General features: G+C 42.6%; 1 protein-coding gene across 3 annotated transcripts in view; it reads left to right on the forward strand.

Annotated features, from left to right (window-relative positions):
* Positions 1 to 21,112, forward strand: part of ccser1 (coiled-coil serine-rich protein 1) — a 223,941-nt gene that overhangs the window by 27,753 nt on the left and 175,076 nt on the right. For all 3 annotated transcript variants that reach the window (XM_060931902.1, XM_060931904.1, XM_060931903.1), the window contains exon 3: positions 6,894 to 7,078. In XM_060931902.1, the coding sequence (XP_060787885.1) occupies positions 6,894 to 7,078 (185 nt within the window). The remainder of the gene's footprint in view (positions 1 to 6,893; positions 7,079 to 21,112) is intronic.

The raw sequence follows: 21,112 nt of genomic DNA on the forward strand, positions 1-21,112 counted from the left end.
AAGGCCCGAAGGGGGATTATGTCATGGCGATGTCCATCCGTCCATCCCAGGAAGGGTACTCACCTTCTGAAAACTCCTCTCACAATTTTTGGAGGAATTTCATGAAACTTGACAGGATTCTTTGTCGGTAATACGGTTAGTTGCAGTTTACCAGAGTTATGGCATACAGTAGTTGCCAGCAGGGGATATTGTGCTCTCAGAGCACTCTTGTTTTAATTTTAATCATTGTTGATTCATATGATTCATATGATTTCCATATCATACAAGTTCCATGTCCCCAACATTCAAAGACGCTCATACCTGTGGCTGCATTCCGTTAACCTGGGGGAAGCCATGGCCTAATGGTTAGAGAAGCAGTTTTGGGACCAAAAGGTTGCTGGTTCAATTCTCTGGATTAGCAGGAATGACTGAAGTGCCCTTGAGCAAGGCACCTAACTCTCAACTACTTCCCAGGCTGCTCTGGGTGCGTTGTACGTTGCTCTGGATAAGCATGTCTGTTAAACACCTGTAATGTAATGTTAGCATGTTCTCGTGTTTTTAATACCACAGAGTGTTTTGAGGCATGATGTTTTCAGGTTGTCTGTCCTTACATCAGAGATTCTCATGAGCATGTTCTTGATATCTTAAGATCAAGTGGTTGAATGCTCTTAGAATTTATATAGAATGATCATTGTAACCAGCAGATTTTGGAATTCATCCAAACAGGGTCAAGGTCAAATATCTGATAGTTCCCCCCCCCCCCCCCCCCCCCAAGCAGCCTCTAATGCCCCTTTTCCACCAAAGCAGTTCCAGGGCTGGTTCGGGGCCAGTGCTTAGTTTGGAACCGGGTTTTCTGTTTCCACTGACAAAGAACTGGCTCTGGGGCCAGAAAAACCGGTTCCAGGCTAGCACCAACTCTCTGCTGGGCCAGAGGAAAGAACCGCTTACGTCAGCAGGGGGGCGGAGTTGTTAAGACCAATAACAAGACCGTGAAAGATCGCCATTTTTAAGCGACGAGAAGCAGCAGCTGTACAAACGCGAAGTCATCCATTATTATTATTGTTGTTGCTGCTGCTTCTTCCGTGTTGTTTTTGCTTTGATATTCACGCCAAGGTTTATGCAAACGTAGCGCCGTAACTGACGTATACAGCGACGTAACTGACATATACAGCGATGTAATGACGTGGCTCCGCTTAGCACCGCGAGCTATGGAAAAGCAAACTGGTTCTCAGCTGGCTCGCAAGTTGAACGAGTTGTGAACCAGCACCAGCACTGGCCCCGAACCAGCCTGGAACTGATTTGGTGGAAAAGGGGTATAAGCTGGTTCACAATGAATCTGAATTGGCCACTACCAGGCCTTCATTCATTCCATTTGTATTGGATCCTGACCTCCATCCTGTAGCCCTGATTCTATTGGTGCTGGTCATGGCACTGGCCACAAAGATTTTGACTGGTGTAAAGATTATTTATAGTGCATTACAGGAACTTTTAGACCATCTGCTACACCAGAACAGGCTCCTTATTTATCATGATGGATTATGAGCAGGTTGCCCTCGGCCATTTCATGTTACTGATGGTTTTACTGGGTGAAGCTCTATGTTCAGGTATAGTGTGTTGAGGCAATTTGATGCTTGCATTAAAACTGGTCCAATTACGCAGCCATCAGTGTCTCAAGATGGCATATAGTATGGTTGACACAATCCATACTGATGGACCCATTTAATTCAACCCTGTGAAAGTAGGCTACGTGGGACAGTCCATCTTTCTCGCACACAGAGTTGCTCATTATCATGAAAAAGCTCCCTAATACCGAAGCAGGCCACGCAATTCTTCAACGTAAAGATAGATTAATTGAGAATGCTGGCCACCACGTCACCCCGGTGTATGCCAGACATTATTAGACGAGTGAATCGGATTCAGGCAGGACCCTGCGTGGTACCAATTTTAACTGCAGCTGCAACAGTCGTGGCTTTGGCCTGTGGCTATATCCCAAATATCACAACAGTCATATCCTCATCTCAGGGTGAGGGGCACAGTCTCTAATTCGCTGGTAATGTGAAGCTTTTCACATGAAATGGGTTGGGGAGCAGTAGGGTGCATCAGTTGCCCTCACTTTCATAAAATCTGATGCATTTTTGTTTGGGTGTTCCTTTTCACCAATAAAGACATCCTGTCAAATTTTTTGACCATATTCAAAAGTCTAATGGTGGCACCATGAGGTCCATTTTTTGCCAAAAAACGCTTATTTTATGTTTTTGCGTAAGGTTTGAATCACAATGTTGGACTCCATTTATTGATTTCTTGTGAGCCAGAGATCATGTTAAGAACCTTTGCAAGGGATTGAGAAGCATTAATGTGATTCATAATACATTTGTATTGTTTAAAAGTAGTTGAACAATGATTCAATGAACAGCTAAAACTCAAACTGTGCTTGATAATATATTTAGAATATGTACTAAAAATGTGTATCTAAGATATTTGGAATACTCTATAAGGTGCCATAATGTTTCATGAAAAGTGATTGAAATTTTGTCAAAAAAAGTCATAAAATAGCAGCTTTTTCCATAACTTTGAGCTCCTGGTGCCACCATTAAACTTCTGAATTTTGTCAAAATATTTCACCCAGAGTGTTTTCTTACCAAAAGGAACATAAAAACAAAAATGCATCATGATCGGAGGAACTTTTCATTTTTAGGGGGCAACTGATGCACCTTAGGGAGCAGTGCCCCATCAGAGAGATGGTCAAGATGGCCACCATGGATGCCTCTGTCATTGACTGGGGCAGTTAAGCAGTGCCAATCAGACACCAGAAATAGTTTGGAGACTCATTTAAAATCTGCTGGAGCTTGGGGTAGTCTGTCTACCCTCAGAACCAGTAAGAAATATTTGAGACACCGGCATATATCGGCTCATTCTGACAGCGTTATTTCTGTGGTGTTTGAAGGCAGCAAAGTTCTGTAATTTTATTTTACATTGCCTGGATTCATACAGTTGGGGGGGAAGCAAAAAACTGAACTGCAGTACTATCTCAGCTGGATGCTAAATAAATACACTAATGGTTGCTTTAATAGTTGATTGTTTGCTGTATGTATTTGTTTGCTTGTTTTTCCATACTAGTGTGGGGAAATAAGGAATTTTAAGCAGACCGCACTGTGACGGACAAATCTGAAATAATGTCTGTCCATCCAAATTTCAGCCTGTCCGAATTATGGGCCAAAGGCCCCAAGCAATGCGGCCAGGGGCCTGCCTTAGGGCCCCGGAAGCTGAAGGGCTTTAGATGCCTGGAGATGGCTTCTCAGCAATTTCCAGGCACCTTTTTGTGATCTTCAAAGGCCAAATTACACGAGACTTTAATTGCTAATTACACTACAAATTGAATCTAATTTACAAGAAAATATCAGAAGATTCAGGAAAAACATGCTTCGAGTTATACTCAAGAAAACAGTCGTACACACGGGTCAGTTCCATGTCTAGAAAAAAAGCTGGGGCAAGGATGTTTCAGGTGGTTACAATTTAGTGGTGTGTGTGGGTGTAGAGGTACTATAACAACACTCATGAAACCATGTCAACAATGACTATTTTTATACTGTGTTTTTATAATAAGTGTATAAGAAATTTAGTAATTAACAATACAACTATTCTTACATTAGAGTTAAATTTTTGAGTACGAGATCCCAAGTAACTTTGTAATAAAATGACTCAAAACTAGATATATAATTTAGCATTCAGACTAAAATCTGCTGGACTCGAACTTAAAAAATAGAAGAAAATAAAAATTCTAGAAAAATATAAATCATCCTGCAAAGCACATGGCTACGACTGTCATTATGAATGGAAAAAATGCACAGAAAATATATATGTTATTTACCAGCTTAAGGCCGGTCCGTATCATGAAATACCGTGACCGAGGTCTTGAAAGTACTGAGTGAGGCCCTTTGGGCTGAGGTCACCGTATTTCACCATACAGACCGACCTTAAGCTGGTAAATATTATTTTTTTTCTTTACCAAATTCTAACAGAAAACGAGAGCGCCCGAAAGGGAAAACCGAGCCGAGCCGCCATTTTGAATCCTCATTCACGGCTGTCGTGCAAATGGCTTCCTCCTCGGTATACAAGTGCACTTCCATGGCAGGAAAAAAATTATATTTTGCCACCTATGTAGTCCCCTATTTATACAAAATTGAGTTATTCAGGATTCAGCCATGTTTGTGCTCGGTGTTAGCAAATTACAGGTTTTTAGCTTTCTCCTGAAATGTTTTCTTTTATTTCTTCTTCCTCAGGGTAGTAAAACTCGCTTTCGCTGTGAAGACTGTTGTTATCGCTATCCATGTTGTAAAATTAATGCTATTCTCCTGAGAAATGCTGGCAAAAATTTATAAGATTATTAAAAATCTTATAAATAAATCTTAAAGATAAATGTTGACAAAAAACGCTACTATGTTTTTTGTTGTGGACGAGCGAGAGTGCCAGAGGTCCGTAACTGGGGTCTGTACCGTAGGATAGGACCTGCTCGCCAGCCAATCAGAGTGCAGGATTTGATGGAAACCGGACCGCGAAAAAATAAAACCGTTTATTGGCAGTTTGGCACTTAACATAATGCTGTACTGTCAAGTTTCATGTAAACTGAACTCTTAATCAACTGACTGGATCAATCACATACTGTCAACCCTGAAACGCTAGTTTAACCGCATTGTGCAGTAAAAACCAGTGAATACGGAGATTATTATTATTACAACCCCGATTCCAAAAAAGTTGGGACAAAGTACAAATTATAAATAAAAACGGAATGCAATAATTTACAAATCTCAAAAACTGATATTGTATTCACAATAGAACATAGACAACATATCAAATGTCGAAAGTGAGACATTTTGAAATTTCATGCCAAATATTGGCTCATCTGAAATTTCATGACAGCAACACATCTCAAAAAAGTTGGGACAGGGGCAATAAGAGGCTGGAAAAGTTAAAGGTACAAAAAAGGAACATCTGGAGGACCAAATTGCAACTCATTAGGTCAATTGGCAATAGGTCATTAACATGACTGGGTATAAAAAGAGCATCTTGGAGTGGCAGCGGCTCTCAGAAGTAAAGATGGGAAGAGGATCACCAATCCCCCTAATTCTGCGCCGACAAATAGTGGAGCAATATCAGAAAGGAGTTCGACAGTGTAAAATTGCAAAGAGTTTGAACATATCATCATCTACAGTGCATAATATCATCAAAAGATTCAGAGAATCTGGAAGAATCTCTGTGCGTAAGGGTCAAGGCCGGAAAACCATACTGGGTGCCCGTGATCTCCGGGCCCTTAGACGGCACTGCATCACATACAGGCATGCTTCTGTATTGGAAATCACAAAATGGGCTCAGGAATATTTCCAGAGAACATTATCTGTGAACACAATTCACCGTGCCATCCGCCGTTGCCAGCTAAAACTCTGTAGTTCAAAGAAGAAGCCGTATCTAAACATGATCCAGAAGCGCAGACATCTTCTCTGGGCCAAGGCTCATTTAAAATGGACTGTGGCAAAGTGGAAAACTGTTCTGTGGTCAGACGAATCAAAATTTGAAGAAGTTCTTTATGGAAATCAGGGACGTCGTGTCATTCGGACTAAAGAGGAGAAGGACGACCCAAGTTGTTATCAGCGCTCAGTTCAGCATCTCTGATGGTATGGGGTTGCATTAATGTGTGTGGCATGGGCAGCTTACACATCTGGAAAGACACCATCAATGCTGAAAGGTATATCCAGGTTCTAGAGCAACATATGCTCCCATCCAGACAACGCCTCTTTCAGGGAAGACCTTGCATTTTCCAACATGACGATGCCAAACCACATACTGCATCAATTACAGCATCATGGCTGCGTAGAAGAAGGGTCCGGGTACTGAACTGGCCAGCCTGCAGTCCAGATCTTTCACTCATAGAAAACATTTGGCGCATCATAAAACGGAAGATACGACAAAAAAGACCTAAGACAGTTGAGCAACTAGAATCCTACATTAGACAAGAATGGGTTAACATTCCTATCCCTAAACTTGAGCAACTTGTCTCCTCAGTCCCCAGACGTTTACAGACTGTTGTAAAGAGAAAAGGGGATGTCTCACAGTGGTAAACATGGCCTTGTCCCAACTTTTTTGAGATGTGTTGTTGTCATGAAATTTAAAAGCACCTAATTTTTCTCTTTAAATGATACATTTTCTCAGTTTAAACATTTGATATGTCATCTATGTTCTATTCTGAATAAAATATGGAATTTTGAAACTTCCACATCATTGCATTCCGTTTTTATTTACAATTTGTACTTTGTCCCAACTTTTTTGGAATCGGGGTTGTATTATTATTATTATTGTATTTAGTGTGCCACTCAGGGAGAGGGAGGTGCCTGTAAATTTTGACAGGGCTAGGACCTTCGGTGGCTGAGTTATGAATTTTTAAATCCCTGCGCGTGAGGCTGGAGCCAGGGATCGTGTTAAAGCTTTCTACGATCCGTGCTCGCTCCTGATGTCAGGTTGGGCCGAGCCTGGGCTGGTTTGAAAGGCCCCAGGGAGAGGGAGGTGCCTGTACAGTTTGGTGGGGCTAGGACCATTGGTGGCAGAGTTATGAATTTTTAAATTCACATCCACAGGGGGCCCCCGTTTCACAGGCCATGTTATGACATGATGTATTTGCCCAGTGTAACATTTGGAAGAAAATTAAATTAGACCCATATCTTTACAATTTTTTCATGGGCCATCCGGTTTGATGCTTTTGAAATGCAGACAGACAAATGCGAAAATTACCGGTCAGTGTCCGCCGGTCCGGCCTTATTTCCCACAGTGCGTACCATTTGCCACCTTTAAAAGAAGATTGCTTATTTTATGTTCCTGTTTTTGTCGTCTCGTCCCTTACCATAGTGTGTTTTCGTTCTCCCCAGTGTCCATGTGCAGTAGTATGAGCCCACGTCGTGAAGTGATGCGTTTGGAAAGGAGGCTGCGCTCAGCTTCAGAGGGTGCCGGAGGACCAAGACTTCATCTCAACCTTAAAGAGCATACCTGTATGGAGACCAGCATGCTGGCCAAACATAGAACCAACTCCTCGTCCTCCAAACTGGGCAGCCTGGTAAGCAGGGTCATCAAGATTGTTAGACTTCAGGGCATATAACACATTACACTGACACCCAAATGTTAATTTCTGAACCATAAAAAAGTAGATGGAGCTGATGATGATTCCCTATTTAAATATGGTTTGGATTTTGAAAGAAGGTACAGTACATCCATTCCACACCTAATCAAACCTATGTTGCACAAACTGAATCGTTGAAAGTGTGTACACACTGCAGCTCTGTAAGTGGACGTGGCTATATACAGATATAGTGCAGTGCAGGGGGTAAAAAGCTTATACTAACTAGACACAAGTCGTATCTTGAAGTTGGTAGCGCTGTCTTTTTAATCCGAGTTTGATTCATTCATCTCCCATACATCTTTCCCTTGTGCTTATGCAAAATATATAAAATCTCGAATATAATATGCTCCATCAAATTTCCTGTGTCAAGTTTATTTGTATAGCGCTTTTAACAATAGACATTGTCGCAAAGCAGCTTTACAGAATTTGAACAACTTAAAACATGAGCTAATTTTATCCCTAATCTATCCCCAATGAGTAAGCCTGCGGCAACGGTGGCAAGGAAAAACTCCCTCAGACGACATGAGGAAGAAACCTCGAGAGGAACCAGACTCAAAAGGGAACCCATCCTCATTTGGGCAACAACAGACAACATGACTATAATATTAACAGTTTTAACATGAAGTCTGTTTCGTTGATGTTGTAACTCTTCATTGATGGAAACTTGAGTGCAAAACTGTTCATGACAACTGCAGTCCTAAAGTTAGCAAGTCAACTGTAGTCCTCGGCCATAAAAGCATTACTGTAAGACTCCAGAGCGTCCTCCAGGTGTGACTTTCAACTGTCCTCATGGGGCCGTCCTCCACAGGAGCGATGCAGTGAGACTCCAACTTGACACAGGGCATCAGGATGGATCAGGCAGGTCCGAGGGGCAGAAGAGGTCAGCATCTCGATCTCAGGATTGACATGTAACTCAGAGGGACAGATGGGGGGGGACAGTATACATTTTACGTCTTGACTTAGCTCAAACCTGGACATATAGAAATAGAGCATGTTAAAAAAAAAAAACGAAAAAATAAACCCCGGAAAGCCCACTCCTCTGCTTCAGCCAGACTTGAAGACCCGACGGTGCAATGCTTGCAGACTGTCAGTAGTAATTAGACCTAAATTTATAACTAATAAATCAGCAGACGCCCCAACAATTATTATTTTCGTCAGGCCAATGTGTAAGGTATGTTAGAACCGTGCCTTATAGCCTACGTTATCACAATTTAAAGGACGTTTGAGGAGTTGGAGGCTGCGAGCGCAATGATGTTCCGACATGCGCTAAACTTTATTCCCTGAAAATCATACACCAGCGTTCAGTGCCCCAAACAGTCAAAATGTCTAGAAGACTATGGTTAAATAATAATCATATCCTACTAAGTTAAATTACGTCAAAACATCTGTTTCTGGCCTATGAAATGATGGAGGAAAATGAGAGCGAACGCAAAGTAGATAGCAGCCAACTTCACGCGATCTTTTAGGGAACTTAACACTCATGTTGGCCACAATATTTCTCTTAATAAAATCTTGAATTGTTTTTGAAGTCGTATTCAACACAAAGTAAGGTCAAATTATAATTTTAATTTTAATTTAAGCGAAGATCCAAACTTTTTTCTATATTGACGTCGAGCATAGAGGAGCATGTCATTCTGCTTTTGGTTTCGGCAGCATGGATGCGCTTTACATGAAAGAAGGCACTGATGTGTCTGCCATCGATAAAGGTGTAAAAAACAAGTGGAGGTGGGCTTGACTGTACGAAATAGGTGAAAACGGAAAGTCATTTAGTTCATGGTGCAAAAAACTAAACATTCCAGGCGCTTGCATTTGTGTGGTTTGCCACAAAAAAATTATATACAGAAGCAATGGAAAGAAAGTGCAATAAATTGAATATATTAATCCATTAATTAACTGATAATAAAGTTATCAGTTCTAAGTTAACCATTCTCAGAATTTCATCAAAATCCACCCATAAACCCCACCCCCACCCCCACCCCCCGTAAATTTTCAGTCAAATAATTTTTTTTTGCTTTAATCCATGTATTCCACCAGCGGACTAAAGTTTTATAGGATTCCTGAAGGATCACACCCATTTCAGAGCAACAGACGGCGGCTGTGGCTGCAGGCGATTAAACGTGTGGACTGGACTGTTGTCACTGTGTTGATGAACGTTAGTTTCAAACCCTGGTTATGCGAAAGTTGCAAGGCATACGATTTTTGATATGTAAAGGAGAGTAATAGTCAATAATCACTCTGAGGTCTTTTACTGCTGCATGTGAAGAAACAGAAAGGCCATCCAGAGTCACTGTGCAATCAGAAAACTTACTTCTAGCTGCATGTGGTCCTAGTACAAATACTTCAGTCTTGTCAGAGTTAAGCAGAAGGAAATTAATAAGCATCCAGTGTCTAATGTCCTTAACACATTCCTCAGTTCTATAAAGCTGGTGTCTCTCATCAGGTTTTGCAGAAACATACAACTGTGTGTCATCAGCATAACAGTGGAAACTAATACAATGCTTACGAATAATATAACCTCTGGGTGATATTTATATATTTTTATATAAGAAAAAAGCAGTGGACCCAAGACAGAACCTTGTGGAACAGCAAACGTTACCTCAGTATGTCTAGAAAAGTCACCATTTACATCAACATACTGATAGCGATCAGTTAAATCAGATTTGAGCCAGGAGAGGACCGTTCCCTTAACTCCCACAACATTTTCTAGTCTATCCAGAAGAATGGAATTAAATGCTGCACTGAGGTCAAGCAACACGAGCAGCGAGACACAGCCCTGATCAGACGCCAACAGTAGGTTGTTTACTACTTTAACCAGAGCTGTCTCTGTGCTGTGATTAGGTCTAAATCCTGACTGATACATTTCATGGATGTTATTCCTATGTAAATATGAGCATACAGTAACTGCTGTGCCACAGCTTTTTCAAGGATCTTGAAGATAAAGGGGAGGTTTGATATTGGCCGATAATTGGACAGCTGACAGGGATCAAGGTCAGGTTTTTTAATCAGGGGTTTGATAACTGCTAGTTTAAAGGATTTGGGTACATAGCCAATCGTAAGAGAAGAATTTATTATTTTTAGAAGCGGTTCAATTACTTTAGGTATTATCTGTTTGAATAGACGTGCAGGTAAGGGATCTAGGACACAAGTTGAGGCTTTTGATGCCGAGATTAATGAAAGTAATTCAGTTTCTTTAAGGGGAGTAAAACATTCTAATTGCTGATCTGATAGTTATATTGTTAACTACAGGGTCACTTACATTGACCTTAAATTAGTAGCTTGAATTTTTTGTCGGATATTCTCAATTTTGTCATTAAAAAAATTCATGAAGTCATTGCTGCTACATACTGCAGGTGTGCATGTGTCTATAGTGGACTTATTCCTGGTTAATTTTGCTACAGTATTAAATAGGAATCTAGGATTATTTTTGTTATCTTCTATTAGGGAGGAGAGATATGTTGATGGGGCGGCACAGTGGTGTAGTGGTTAGCGCTGTTGCCTCACAGCAAGAAGGTCTGGGTTCGAGCCCCATGGCCGGCGAGGGCCTTTCTGTGCGGAGTTTGCATGTTCTCCCCGTGTCCACGTGGGTTTCCTCCGGGTGCTCCGGTTTCCCCCACAGTCCAAAGACATGCAGGTTAGGTTAACTGGTGACTCTAAATTGACCGTAGGTGTGAATGTGAGTGTGAATGGTTGTCTGTGTCTATGTGTCAGCCCTGTGATGACCTGGCGACTTGTCCAGGGTGTACCCCGCCTTTCGCCCGTAGTCAGCTGGGATAGGCTCCAGCTTTCCTGCAACCCTGTAGAACAGGATAAAGCAGCTAGAGATAATGAGATGAGATGAGAGATGTTGATCTCGCAGCACTAAGGGCTTTTCTATACTTCAGGAAGCTCTCCTTCCAAGCTAATTTGAACACTACCAATTTTGTTTGAAGCCATTTATGTTCCAATTTTTGAGTGGTCTGTTTTAAAGTACGAGTGTCATCATTATACTAGGGTGCTAATTTTTTTTGTCTCTGACCGTTTTCCTTTTAAGAGGAGCTACATTAGCTAAAGTATGGTGGAACGTTGACTCTAAGCATTCAGTTGCCTGATCAAGTTCTGTGGGGGCTGACAGTGACCCAATCAAAGCTGATAATTCTGGGAGATCATTTATAAAGCTCTGTGCAGTCGTTGACATGAATGTACGTTTAATACAGTAGCGTGGTGAGGTGCATATATTATTACTCAGACATATTTTGAATGAGATGAGATAATGATCTGAGAACTTCAGACTGTGGAAGTATGACTATATTTTCTACGTTTAATCTGAATGTTAGTATTAGATCGAGGGTGTGACCACCATTATGGGTCGGTCCTATGACATTCTGATTAATCCCTACTGAATCTAAAATGGGGACACACGCTGTTTTCAAAGGGTCTTCTGGGTTATCAAAGTGAATATTAAAATCTCCGACAACTAAAGCTTTGTCTAAGGAAATAACCAGATCTGAGATAAAATCTGCAAATTCAGAAAGAAACTCAGAATATGGCCCCGGGGGCCTGTAAATAATAAGTAACGGAATTAACTGGGTAGACCTATTTTTCGAGGCTACATATGAGTATGAAGAACTTCAAATGTATTAAATTTATAACTAGACTTGTGTGTTACACCTAGATAATCATTATAAATAACCGTGATGCCTCCTCCTCTGCCAGTTAGACGAGGCTGGTGTATATAACTGTATCCAGGAGGACTCGCTTCATTTTATGCTATATATTCATTTGGCTTAAAGTGCATATCATGGGTAAATTCAGGAGCAAGATCAATGTAATTCTCCTATTTTATATTCAACTTTGGTCAAATACCTGTAACATTCTGCATTCTCTGCAATTTTTTTTTACCTTGCGCAATACCAGAAAAATTCAGTTGAAATCAAGCCATTTGAGGCGAATTGGTCCGCCTCTGAAAAAATTTTGCGTTTGAATTTCCCGGGAAACGATTTTCATGACGTCACGTGCGGGACGCCTTGTTCTGAATCCTACGTCGGCGCTGGTTTGTTTATGAGAAAACGACCTGGTGGTTTTCTGCAAATTTCTTCAACGTTATCGCGTAATTATTAAAATGGTTAATGTATTGTAGTTGTAGATGTATTGTAGGAGGGTGTAGCAACACCAATCATGATGGGATTAGTACTCACCGTTTTCCAAAAGACCGGACAATGAGAGAGAAATGGGAGCGCTTGGTCTCCACAGGCTGTGCACTGAAACTGCGCAAGCTTGCGCAGCCTGCTGGCGCTTTCGCAGATAATGTCACTATTCTGGCTCCAGACTCCCTTGGGATTTTTCCAGATGCGTTTTATTTTATTTTTTTCTGCTGTAGACAGATGGCCTTGTGCAAAATTGCCCTTCTGGATGAGTGTGTAAAGGGACATACTTGCATATAAAAAACAAAACAAAAACGAAATTGGTCCAGAATATGCCCTTAATCCATGTTTCAGTTAAACTAAGTAGATTAAACTCCTGATCAGTAATGAGTTCATTAACCATTGGCACTTTAGATGTAAGAGATCTAATATTTAATAGCCCCACCTTTAGATCAAAGGTGCTGGCAGCAGCTGTACAGTCAGTATGATCTAATTTTATATTGATTAGGTTACTGGAACAAACTCTCTGAATATTTCTACTTTTTTTTGTTTTGCCCGGGGAACAGACACTGTCTCAATGTAGTGGACCCTGAGTGACGACTCTGTGCAGCTAGCAGACAGTCTGTTTAGTCTGTTCGTCTGCTCCCTGGCCTTGGCTCTGGATTGTCAGAAATTAACTAGGCCTGTCCTGAGACTATGACCTATGCTCCAGGAAATGAGAGCCGCACCTTCCCGAGTGGGATGGATACCGTCCTGCCCTAACAGGCCAGCAGTGCCCTCAAAATTAGCCCAATTATCTATAAAGTCCACACTGTTTTCAGAGCACCACCTGGACAACCAGCAGTTCAGCGACCATAACCTGCTGTAAGCTACATCGCCACGCCACATTGGGATGGGGCCAGAGCATACTACAGCATCGGACATCGCCTTCACTAATTTAAACACCTCTACAAAGTTATTCTTAGTAACCTCAGACTGACAAAGGTGTATATCATTAGCTCCTGCATGGATAACTGTCTTTGAGAACCTGTGCTTGCCTAGGAACCTAAGATTACCTGCTGTGTCCGGCACCCTGGCTCCCGGTATACATCTGACTAAAGCTGCTGGTGCCCCTAAAGGCTGAGCTAATTTCACATGCCGTATGATAGAGTCCCCTATAACCAGAGCTCTTTCAGGTTTCTCAGTGGGTGCATCACTAAGGAGAGCAAACCTGTTCGACACGTGATGCGGAGAGGAGTGGTGCTCCTGTGGGCGAGCCTCAGCGGTAGCTTTGGCTCTATGCTTGTGCTGCCGAGTCGTCACCCATTCGCCCCGCTGTAAGGGCTCTAATGCCGGAGTTGGGGGATTACTAACTCCACCTAGGGCATCCAGACTTTCTCCTACAGAAACTACACCTGTTCTCATTCTCACTGGCCTTCTCTAAAGCCTGGATACGCACTTCTAACACTATAATCTTCTCCGTCAGAGAGTTAACTAATCCGCGCTTATCACAAATAAAGCTATCGCTAGCGACGGAGGAAGAATGACTAAACATTCTGCACTCAGCACACTGAAAAGGCTGAAAGTGTGCCATGATGAAAGGATTCACATACCTTAATCGATGATATGTTGATATTAAAGCAGATCCGATGTGGATCGCCTCCGCTTGTGGTCTTTACACAGGAGGAGGAGAAAAAAAAGAAAGCTTCCGGTCTTGGCGTTCTTCCGAAAAAAAAAGAGGAAAAAAAAAACGGAAAAAGGAAAGCGAAAGTGTACAATAAAAAAAATTAAGTGGATACTGGAAAATAATTTGTAGAAAAAATAAAAAGGATTAGTAATTTACGCCAACACTCGCAGAAAAAAGACTCTGTAGTCTCAGAGATTTATTCGTCCCTCATTGGGAGTTTTGTGCTTGCAAACGTATTTTCTTTCTCTCTATTTTCTAACTGGCCTCTCCGTCTCATTAGAGAGCTCTTTGAATGAGACCCACACTTTATCCATCCTTACAGGAAGCTACTTATGTTAAATGCTAATCTTTCACAATTGACAAGTTGCATGTGACCTTTACACACATGCAACTTTTTTTTTTTAAATCCAACACTCCAGCTCTTTAAGAGGACAAAGTGTCATATCTGGAGTAGTCTTTACTAACCTAGTTATGTCCTCCATTCTTTAAAAGATTAACTTTTCACCCAGGGAGAAAAACACAAGTCTTGTCTGAAGAGGCAAACCTTCTTGCACAGCAGTACCTGCTTGCTTCTAGAGTCACAAAGGTCCTCCTTCGTTCTCTCTCCTTTTTGTGACAGATTTTTTAACTTCAGCAGCTTGGCTGAGTAAGCACAGTTAGCTGAAGTAAGAGCTTTGAGTGCAGATGTTTTATCTTTATAAATCTCTGAATAGTTAACTTGGCATTCGATGCCGTACAAGATGATTTGTAGTTACAGATTGAGAGGTACTTTACCGTAAGTGACCTGTGATAGCACACACTTGTAATAAGATACTGTATTTTTGCAGCAGTAGTTCTGAAACTTGCCTTAAGTTAGATGATAAATCGAGGGTAGAACTTTTGGGGCTTGGAGGTCATGTTTCTATGAGTATTTGTGAGTGATTTAACTTATTACACTACTCTAAACGGTAACCCAAACTGATACCCCTTTTCCACCAAATCAGTTCCAGGCTGGTTCGGGGCCAGTGCTGGTGCTGGTTCACAACTCGTTCAACTTGCGAGCCAGCTGAGAACCAGTTTGCTTTTCCATAGCTCGCGGTGCTAAGGGAAGCCACGTCATTATGTCGTTGTATACGTCAGTTACGTCGCTGTATTGAGGTATTTCACCCACGTGACCAAGTCATGTGATGCTGCCATTTTGGATGGCACGGCTCAAATCAGTTTGAATGCGAGGAAGGCGACAAATGAAAAACATAAAAGAAAAAGGAGCGAGATGCAGAAAACACCTTCACTATCCAGAGACGTAGGGCATTTACAGGGCGAGACATTGCCCGTTATAAATTTGCTGTTACCAGGCAATGACCAAGAACTGTGTTATTAGGGTCGGTGTAGTTGTAGCAGTGTACTAGCAGTTAGCTGTTAGCACTAGCTAATGTCAACAACAACAGTAGCTAGTATGTTACTGTAGCAATGTTAACGTTCAGTCATTTGGATGACTGTTAAAACCTTTCAGTCTCAAGTTTTTCCTTTACTGGATTTACTAGTTTACTGAGCTAGCGCGCTCGGGCAAGCTGGGAGCTAGCGTGCGCTAGCCTCTGCCGGCGCGCGCTAGCTCAGTAAACTAGTAAATCCAGTAAAGGAAAAACTTGAGACTGAAAGGTTTTAACAGTCATCCAAATGACTGAACATAAACATTGCTACAGTAACATACTAGCTACTGTTGTTGTTGACATTAGCTAGCTTGACGTTCAAAATGGCGGACACCAGGGCGTCACGTGACCATGTGACGTCAGGTGAAATACCTCAATACGTCAGTTACGTCACTACATTTGCATAAACCTTGGTGCGAATATTGAAGCAAAAATAACATGGAAGCAGCAGCAGCAACAACAACAACAACAATAATAATAATGGATGACTTCGTGTTTGTACAGCTGCTGCTTCTCGTCGCTTAAAAATGGCGATCTTTCGCGGTCTTGTTATTGCTGTTGGTCTTAACAACTCCGCGCCCCCCCCCCAAGCTGACGTAAGCGGTTCTTTCCTCTGGCCCAGCAGAGAGTTGGTGCTAGCCTGGAACCGGTTTTTCTGGCTCCAGAGCCAGTTCTTTGTCAGTGGAAACAGAAAACCCGGTTCCAAACTAAGCACTGGCCCCGAACCAGCCCTGGAACTGCTTTGGTGGAAAAGGGGCATGGATACTTCAGTTTATCATAAAGCTCTAACCAAGAACTGCGGCGTAACCAGCTTCATGGCTTGCCCTCTGCTGTTCTATAATTTACATGGGAATTAAGGTTTGTGAACTCTATAGTCTCTGCACTCCACTCTGCCATTCACTGAGCATTTAGTGCGTTCCCTGTAGACACCAGTAGTTTGATATATCTCAATTGGCCTAAAGTTCTAACATCTTTATTTTGGAAGAAATGGGGAAGCAATGAAAATTACGGTTAAATAGGCCTGCAAACAAGTGTCAAATCTAATATATTTTAATGGTATTGAGAACTCTAAAGTGATTTACATGGCGTTTAGCAGACGCTCTTATCCAGAGCAACGTACAGTACGACGAGTGCAAAAGTCAGGTACATGAAGTGCTGAACTTCTCGACAAGAAAGTTCTCGTGCCAACTGAACAAGTGACAGCAATATGCTGTTAAAATACCAATACTCAAACAGCCAAGGAAACAAACCCACCATATAAAGTGTAACTAATAGGGTGCATCAGTTGCCCCCTAAAAATGAAAAGTTCCTCCGATCATGATGCATTTTTGTTTTTATGTTCCTTTTGGTAAGAAAACACACTGGGTGAAATATTTTGACAAAATTCAGAAGTTTAATGGTGGCACCAGGAGCTCAAAGTTATGGAAAAAGCTGCTATTTTATAGTCTGGCTACCGCGACTTCAAAGCTCTCCGAGCTATTGGTCTGACCAAGATATTAAGCCCAACCGTTTCCCAGAGCCCGTGGTTGACCCGCCTCCCTGAAATGCCTCAGCTTGCTACTGGTCGAAGCCAGAAAAGGCTGTGACGAAGCTTAAACCAATCACATCACTCTTTCCTCTGACGTATGTGACGCGACAGGGCTAACTGGTAGATTAAACCATAGACATCCTATTATTAAACTCTTACCAAAGCCAGTCGGAAGCAAGGCGAAAACGTCCTTCCTTTCAATAAATACCTTCAGGGCTGCTCTTTGCTCCGTTTTCAATGAGAACTTCCCGTTGAATGCTTTCAATACAGCATTCGTGAATGAAGCGCTTCCGGCATAGATTCTGTAAATAATCTATGGCTTCCGGTCGCAGTTCTACTACGTCAGTGCCTTGAACACGCCTCTACCCAGGGCCGTTGGAGATGCTCAAAGTTGATTGGTTCCCGGTTTTTCGGGAGCTTGGAAGAGCTGTAGATAGCTTGCCTGGCCAGACTAAGCTCGCAACAGGCCCTCGTGTTGCGTCACGCTTAGGATGGGCGGGCCCAGGCTAGCTATTTTATGACTTTTATGACAAAATTTCGATCACTTTTCATGAAACATTATGGCACATTTTTAGTGCATATTCTAAATATATCATCAAGCACAGTTTGAGTTTTAGCTGTTCATTGAATCATTGTTCAACTACTTTTAAACAATACAAATGTATTATGAATCACATTAATGCTTCTCAATCCCTTGCAAAGGTTCTTAACATGATCTCTGGCTCACAAGAAATCAATAAATGGAGTCCAACATTGTGATTCAAACCTTACGTGAAAACATAAAATAAGCGTTTTTTGGCAAAAAATGAACCTCATGGTGCCACCATTAGACTTTTGAATAAGGTCAAAAAATTTGACAGGATGTCTTTATTGGTGAAAAGGAACACCCAAACAAAAATGCATCAGATTTTATGAAAGTGAGGGCAACTGATGCACCCTAATAAGTAAATAGAGAGCTCAAAACCGCTAACCCCAGGCTGGACCATACACAGCCTGGGTTGGTCTAGACCGAAACGCAGTTACACAGTGGGCAGGGGAGAAGGGGAGAGGTGCAGCCTGAAGAGGTGAGTCTTCAGTCTGCGCTTGAAGGTGGTCAAGGAGTCGGCAGTTCTGACCTCAATGGGAAGGTCATTCCGCCAACAGGAATTCGTTTCTTGTTCTCTCTTTGCACCAGTTACTACAGAGGTTGGTGTGTGTTCAGTTTGAGCAACAGTGAAAATATCATCCTTGTGGAAACAGTTCATGGTTTCTGCAAGAGACAATGGACAAGTGATTTGCAGTCACTGTTTGCCATGTATCAGGCCTGGGTACAGTGCCCAAGGACTTCTCCACTATGGGTCTGATACACCACTTGAAAACATGACATCCCGTTTGATATGCAGAAAACAGCTAAACAAGACACCACTACACCACCGTGCTGTAGTGGTTAGCACTGTCGCCTCACAGCAAGAAGGTTCTGGGTTTGAGCCCAGTGGCCGGTGAGGGCCTTTCTGTGCGGAGTTTGCATGTTCTCCCCGTGTCTGCGTCGGTTTCCTCCGGGTGCTCCGGTTTCCCCCACAGTCCAAAGACATGCAGTTAGATTAATGTGGCCTTAATTAATTAATTAGTGCGGCCTTGGGCTGAAGTGCCCTTGAGCAAGGTACCAAACCCCTGACTGCTCCCCGGGCGCTGTAGTGTGGCTGCCCACTGCTCTGGGTGTGTGCATGTGTGTTCAGATGGGTTAAATGCAGAGGATGGATTTCGCTGTGCTTGAAGTGTGCATGTGACAAAGGTTTCTTCTTCTTTCTTCTAAGAAGCAAAATGGAAAGTCCCTGCTCGCATGCCAGTGCCTCTGTTCTTGAAAAGACAAAAAAAGAAATCGCAAACGACAGGGTCAAAGCTCGTTTAAATATAATAATGCTCTCTGTTGTTGCGGCTGGTGAACTCTGTAAGCTAGTAAAGCATGTTGAGCCTCATTACACAGTGACGCGCACAAACTATTTTTCAGATGTCTACTAGGAATGCACATTTTTACTGTGGTTAAATATCAGTCTGTCTTTCCCCTGAGAAACTTGACTTCAAAAAGCATAATAAAGAGCTCTCTCGGTGTCCTGAATACTCTTAGGGCGTATTCACACCTACGTTGTTTGGTCCAGACCAAACGAACCAAATTTCCCTTGGTCCGGACCTTTTGGGTTGGTCTGAATACAAACCACCGAACTCTGGTCCGGACCAAACAAGCGGACCGAGACCGAGCTGCAAGGTCGGACTCGGTCCGGACCAAAGGAACTCTGGTGCGGACCTTTTGTAGGTGTGAAAGCAGACCGGACCTAATCCGACAGTTTTGCTTTTTTGTACCTCGGGAGCTTCCGTCGTTTGTCGAGCATTATGGGAAACAGAGTCTTGACACTCCACCGCAAAGTGCAAACACTGTTTCGGTTGTCAAGGGAACCTTACAACAGTCGTTCAGTCATTCAGACCAGTGGTAGGCTAGACTACAGAGTACAAAAAATAAGTAGGGGGCAAACGTGGGCCGAGGAAGAAACGCGCACCCTTGTGGATATATGGGCAGATGTCCACATATCTGAGCTTTTGGAGAGAACGCACAAAAATGCCGACGTGTTTGCTGTATTCAGTGAGAAAATGAAGGAGAAGGGGTTCACGCGCTCCCCAGAACAATGTCGGCTAAAAGTGAAGAAACTCCGTCAGACCTACATTAAAATCAGGGACATTCTTTCAAAAAGTGGCGGTACTAGCGACGCAAAAAAGAAATTCATCTATTACGATGGATAAGGGGCGGCACGGTGGTGTAGTGGTTAGCGCTGTCGCCTCACAGCAAGAAGGTCCTGGGTTCGAGCCCCGGGGCCGGCGAGGGCCTTTCTGTGCGGAGTTTGCATGTTCTCCCCGTGTCCGCGTGGGTTTCCTCCGGGTGCTCCGGTTTCCCCCACAGTCCAAAGACATGCAGGTAAGGTTAACTGGTGACTCTAAATTGACCGTAGGTGTGAATGCGAGTGTGAATGGTTGTCTGTGTCTATGTGTCAGCCCTGTGATGACCTGGCGACTTGTCCAGGGTGTACCCCGCCTTCCGCCCATAGTCAGCTGGGATAGGCTCCAGCTTGCCTGCGACCCTGTAGAAGGATAAAGCGGCTAGAGATAATGAGATGAGATGAGACGATGGATAAGGCGAATATCCCGACACATACCTCCTCCGTCTTGCGTGAAGAGCCAGAACTGTCACAACATGATGTGCGCTCATCAGCGCTATCCTCCGTAGCCGCCTTGGCCTTTGAAGTCGTCGTTGATAAATTACTTGTACAACAGCATAGTAATCGCACAATTGTGAAAACAGTAAAAGCTGGAAAAACATATAGCTTTGATGACATTAAAAAGAATAACAGCACGGAAAGCCTCCATGACTACTTTTGAACTTAACGCTTTGTGCGCGTGTCGTCTCTGACCAATAGTTGAACGACCTCAGGGCGCGTGGCTTTGTTGACAGATTTTGGTCCGCTTACGAAAATGTACAGTGTGAAAGCGAATCGCACCAAAATGGAAAAAAAAACCAAAAACATTTGGTTCGGACCAAAGCAAGTGAACTATCGAACTATCCTGGTCTGAATACACCTTTAGTAGTGCTTCACCATGTGCTCCAAGACTATTAGAGCCATATTCATTAAAATTGGTGTGCAGAAGGTGAAATAATATGGTCTGGCATTGTTCTGGCTCTGCAGTGTATTTATTAATGCTGGTTATGTTAATTAGCAGAAGTGGAATATAATCGATAGTCTCCACAGCATCACGAGACAGATTTTCATTCCTCAGACTTGGAGTGCGGCATTTAAAGCGGTGTGCCTTTTCTGTGCCTACGTGTAGGGAGCCTTTTCAGGACATGAGATTTCCTTCGAAACATATTTTTTTGTGTTTCTTAGTAATTAAGAAAATGTACTTAAGTAAGGATTTTGTTTGAACAAATTCTCTTTCTAGAATGTGTCACTTATTAGACTGTTTGTTTGATCTTTTCTGTGTTATAGTGTATCAACTATGCACATGGTCTGTATAGGCTTTTTGTGGCTGCTGCCTCATAGAGGCGAAGCGAGGCAGTAGCCACTATGTCATCGTGTTTGTAAGAATAGTGCATGCGCATATACACAAGCATTGCAATCACCAGAACAGCGGATCGTGATCTTGTGATATGAACAGTTGATCTCATGTTATCAAAGGTACTCAAGAACGAGTGGCGAAGCCACTGCCATCGTGTTGTAACAATAG

Source organism: Neoarius graeffei, chromosome 10, assembly GCF_027579695.1.
Source record: "Neoarius graeffei isolate fNeoGra1 chromosome 10, fNeoGra1.pri, whole genome shotgun sequence".
Taxonomy (NCBI): domain Eukaryota; kingdom Metazoa; phylum Chordata; class Actinopteri; order Siluriformes; family Ariidae; genus Neoarius; species Neoarius graeffei.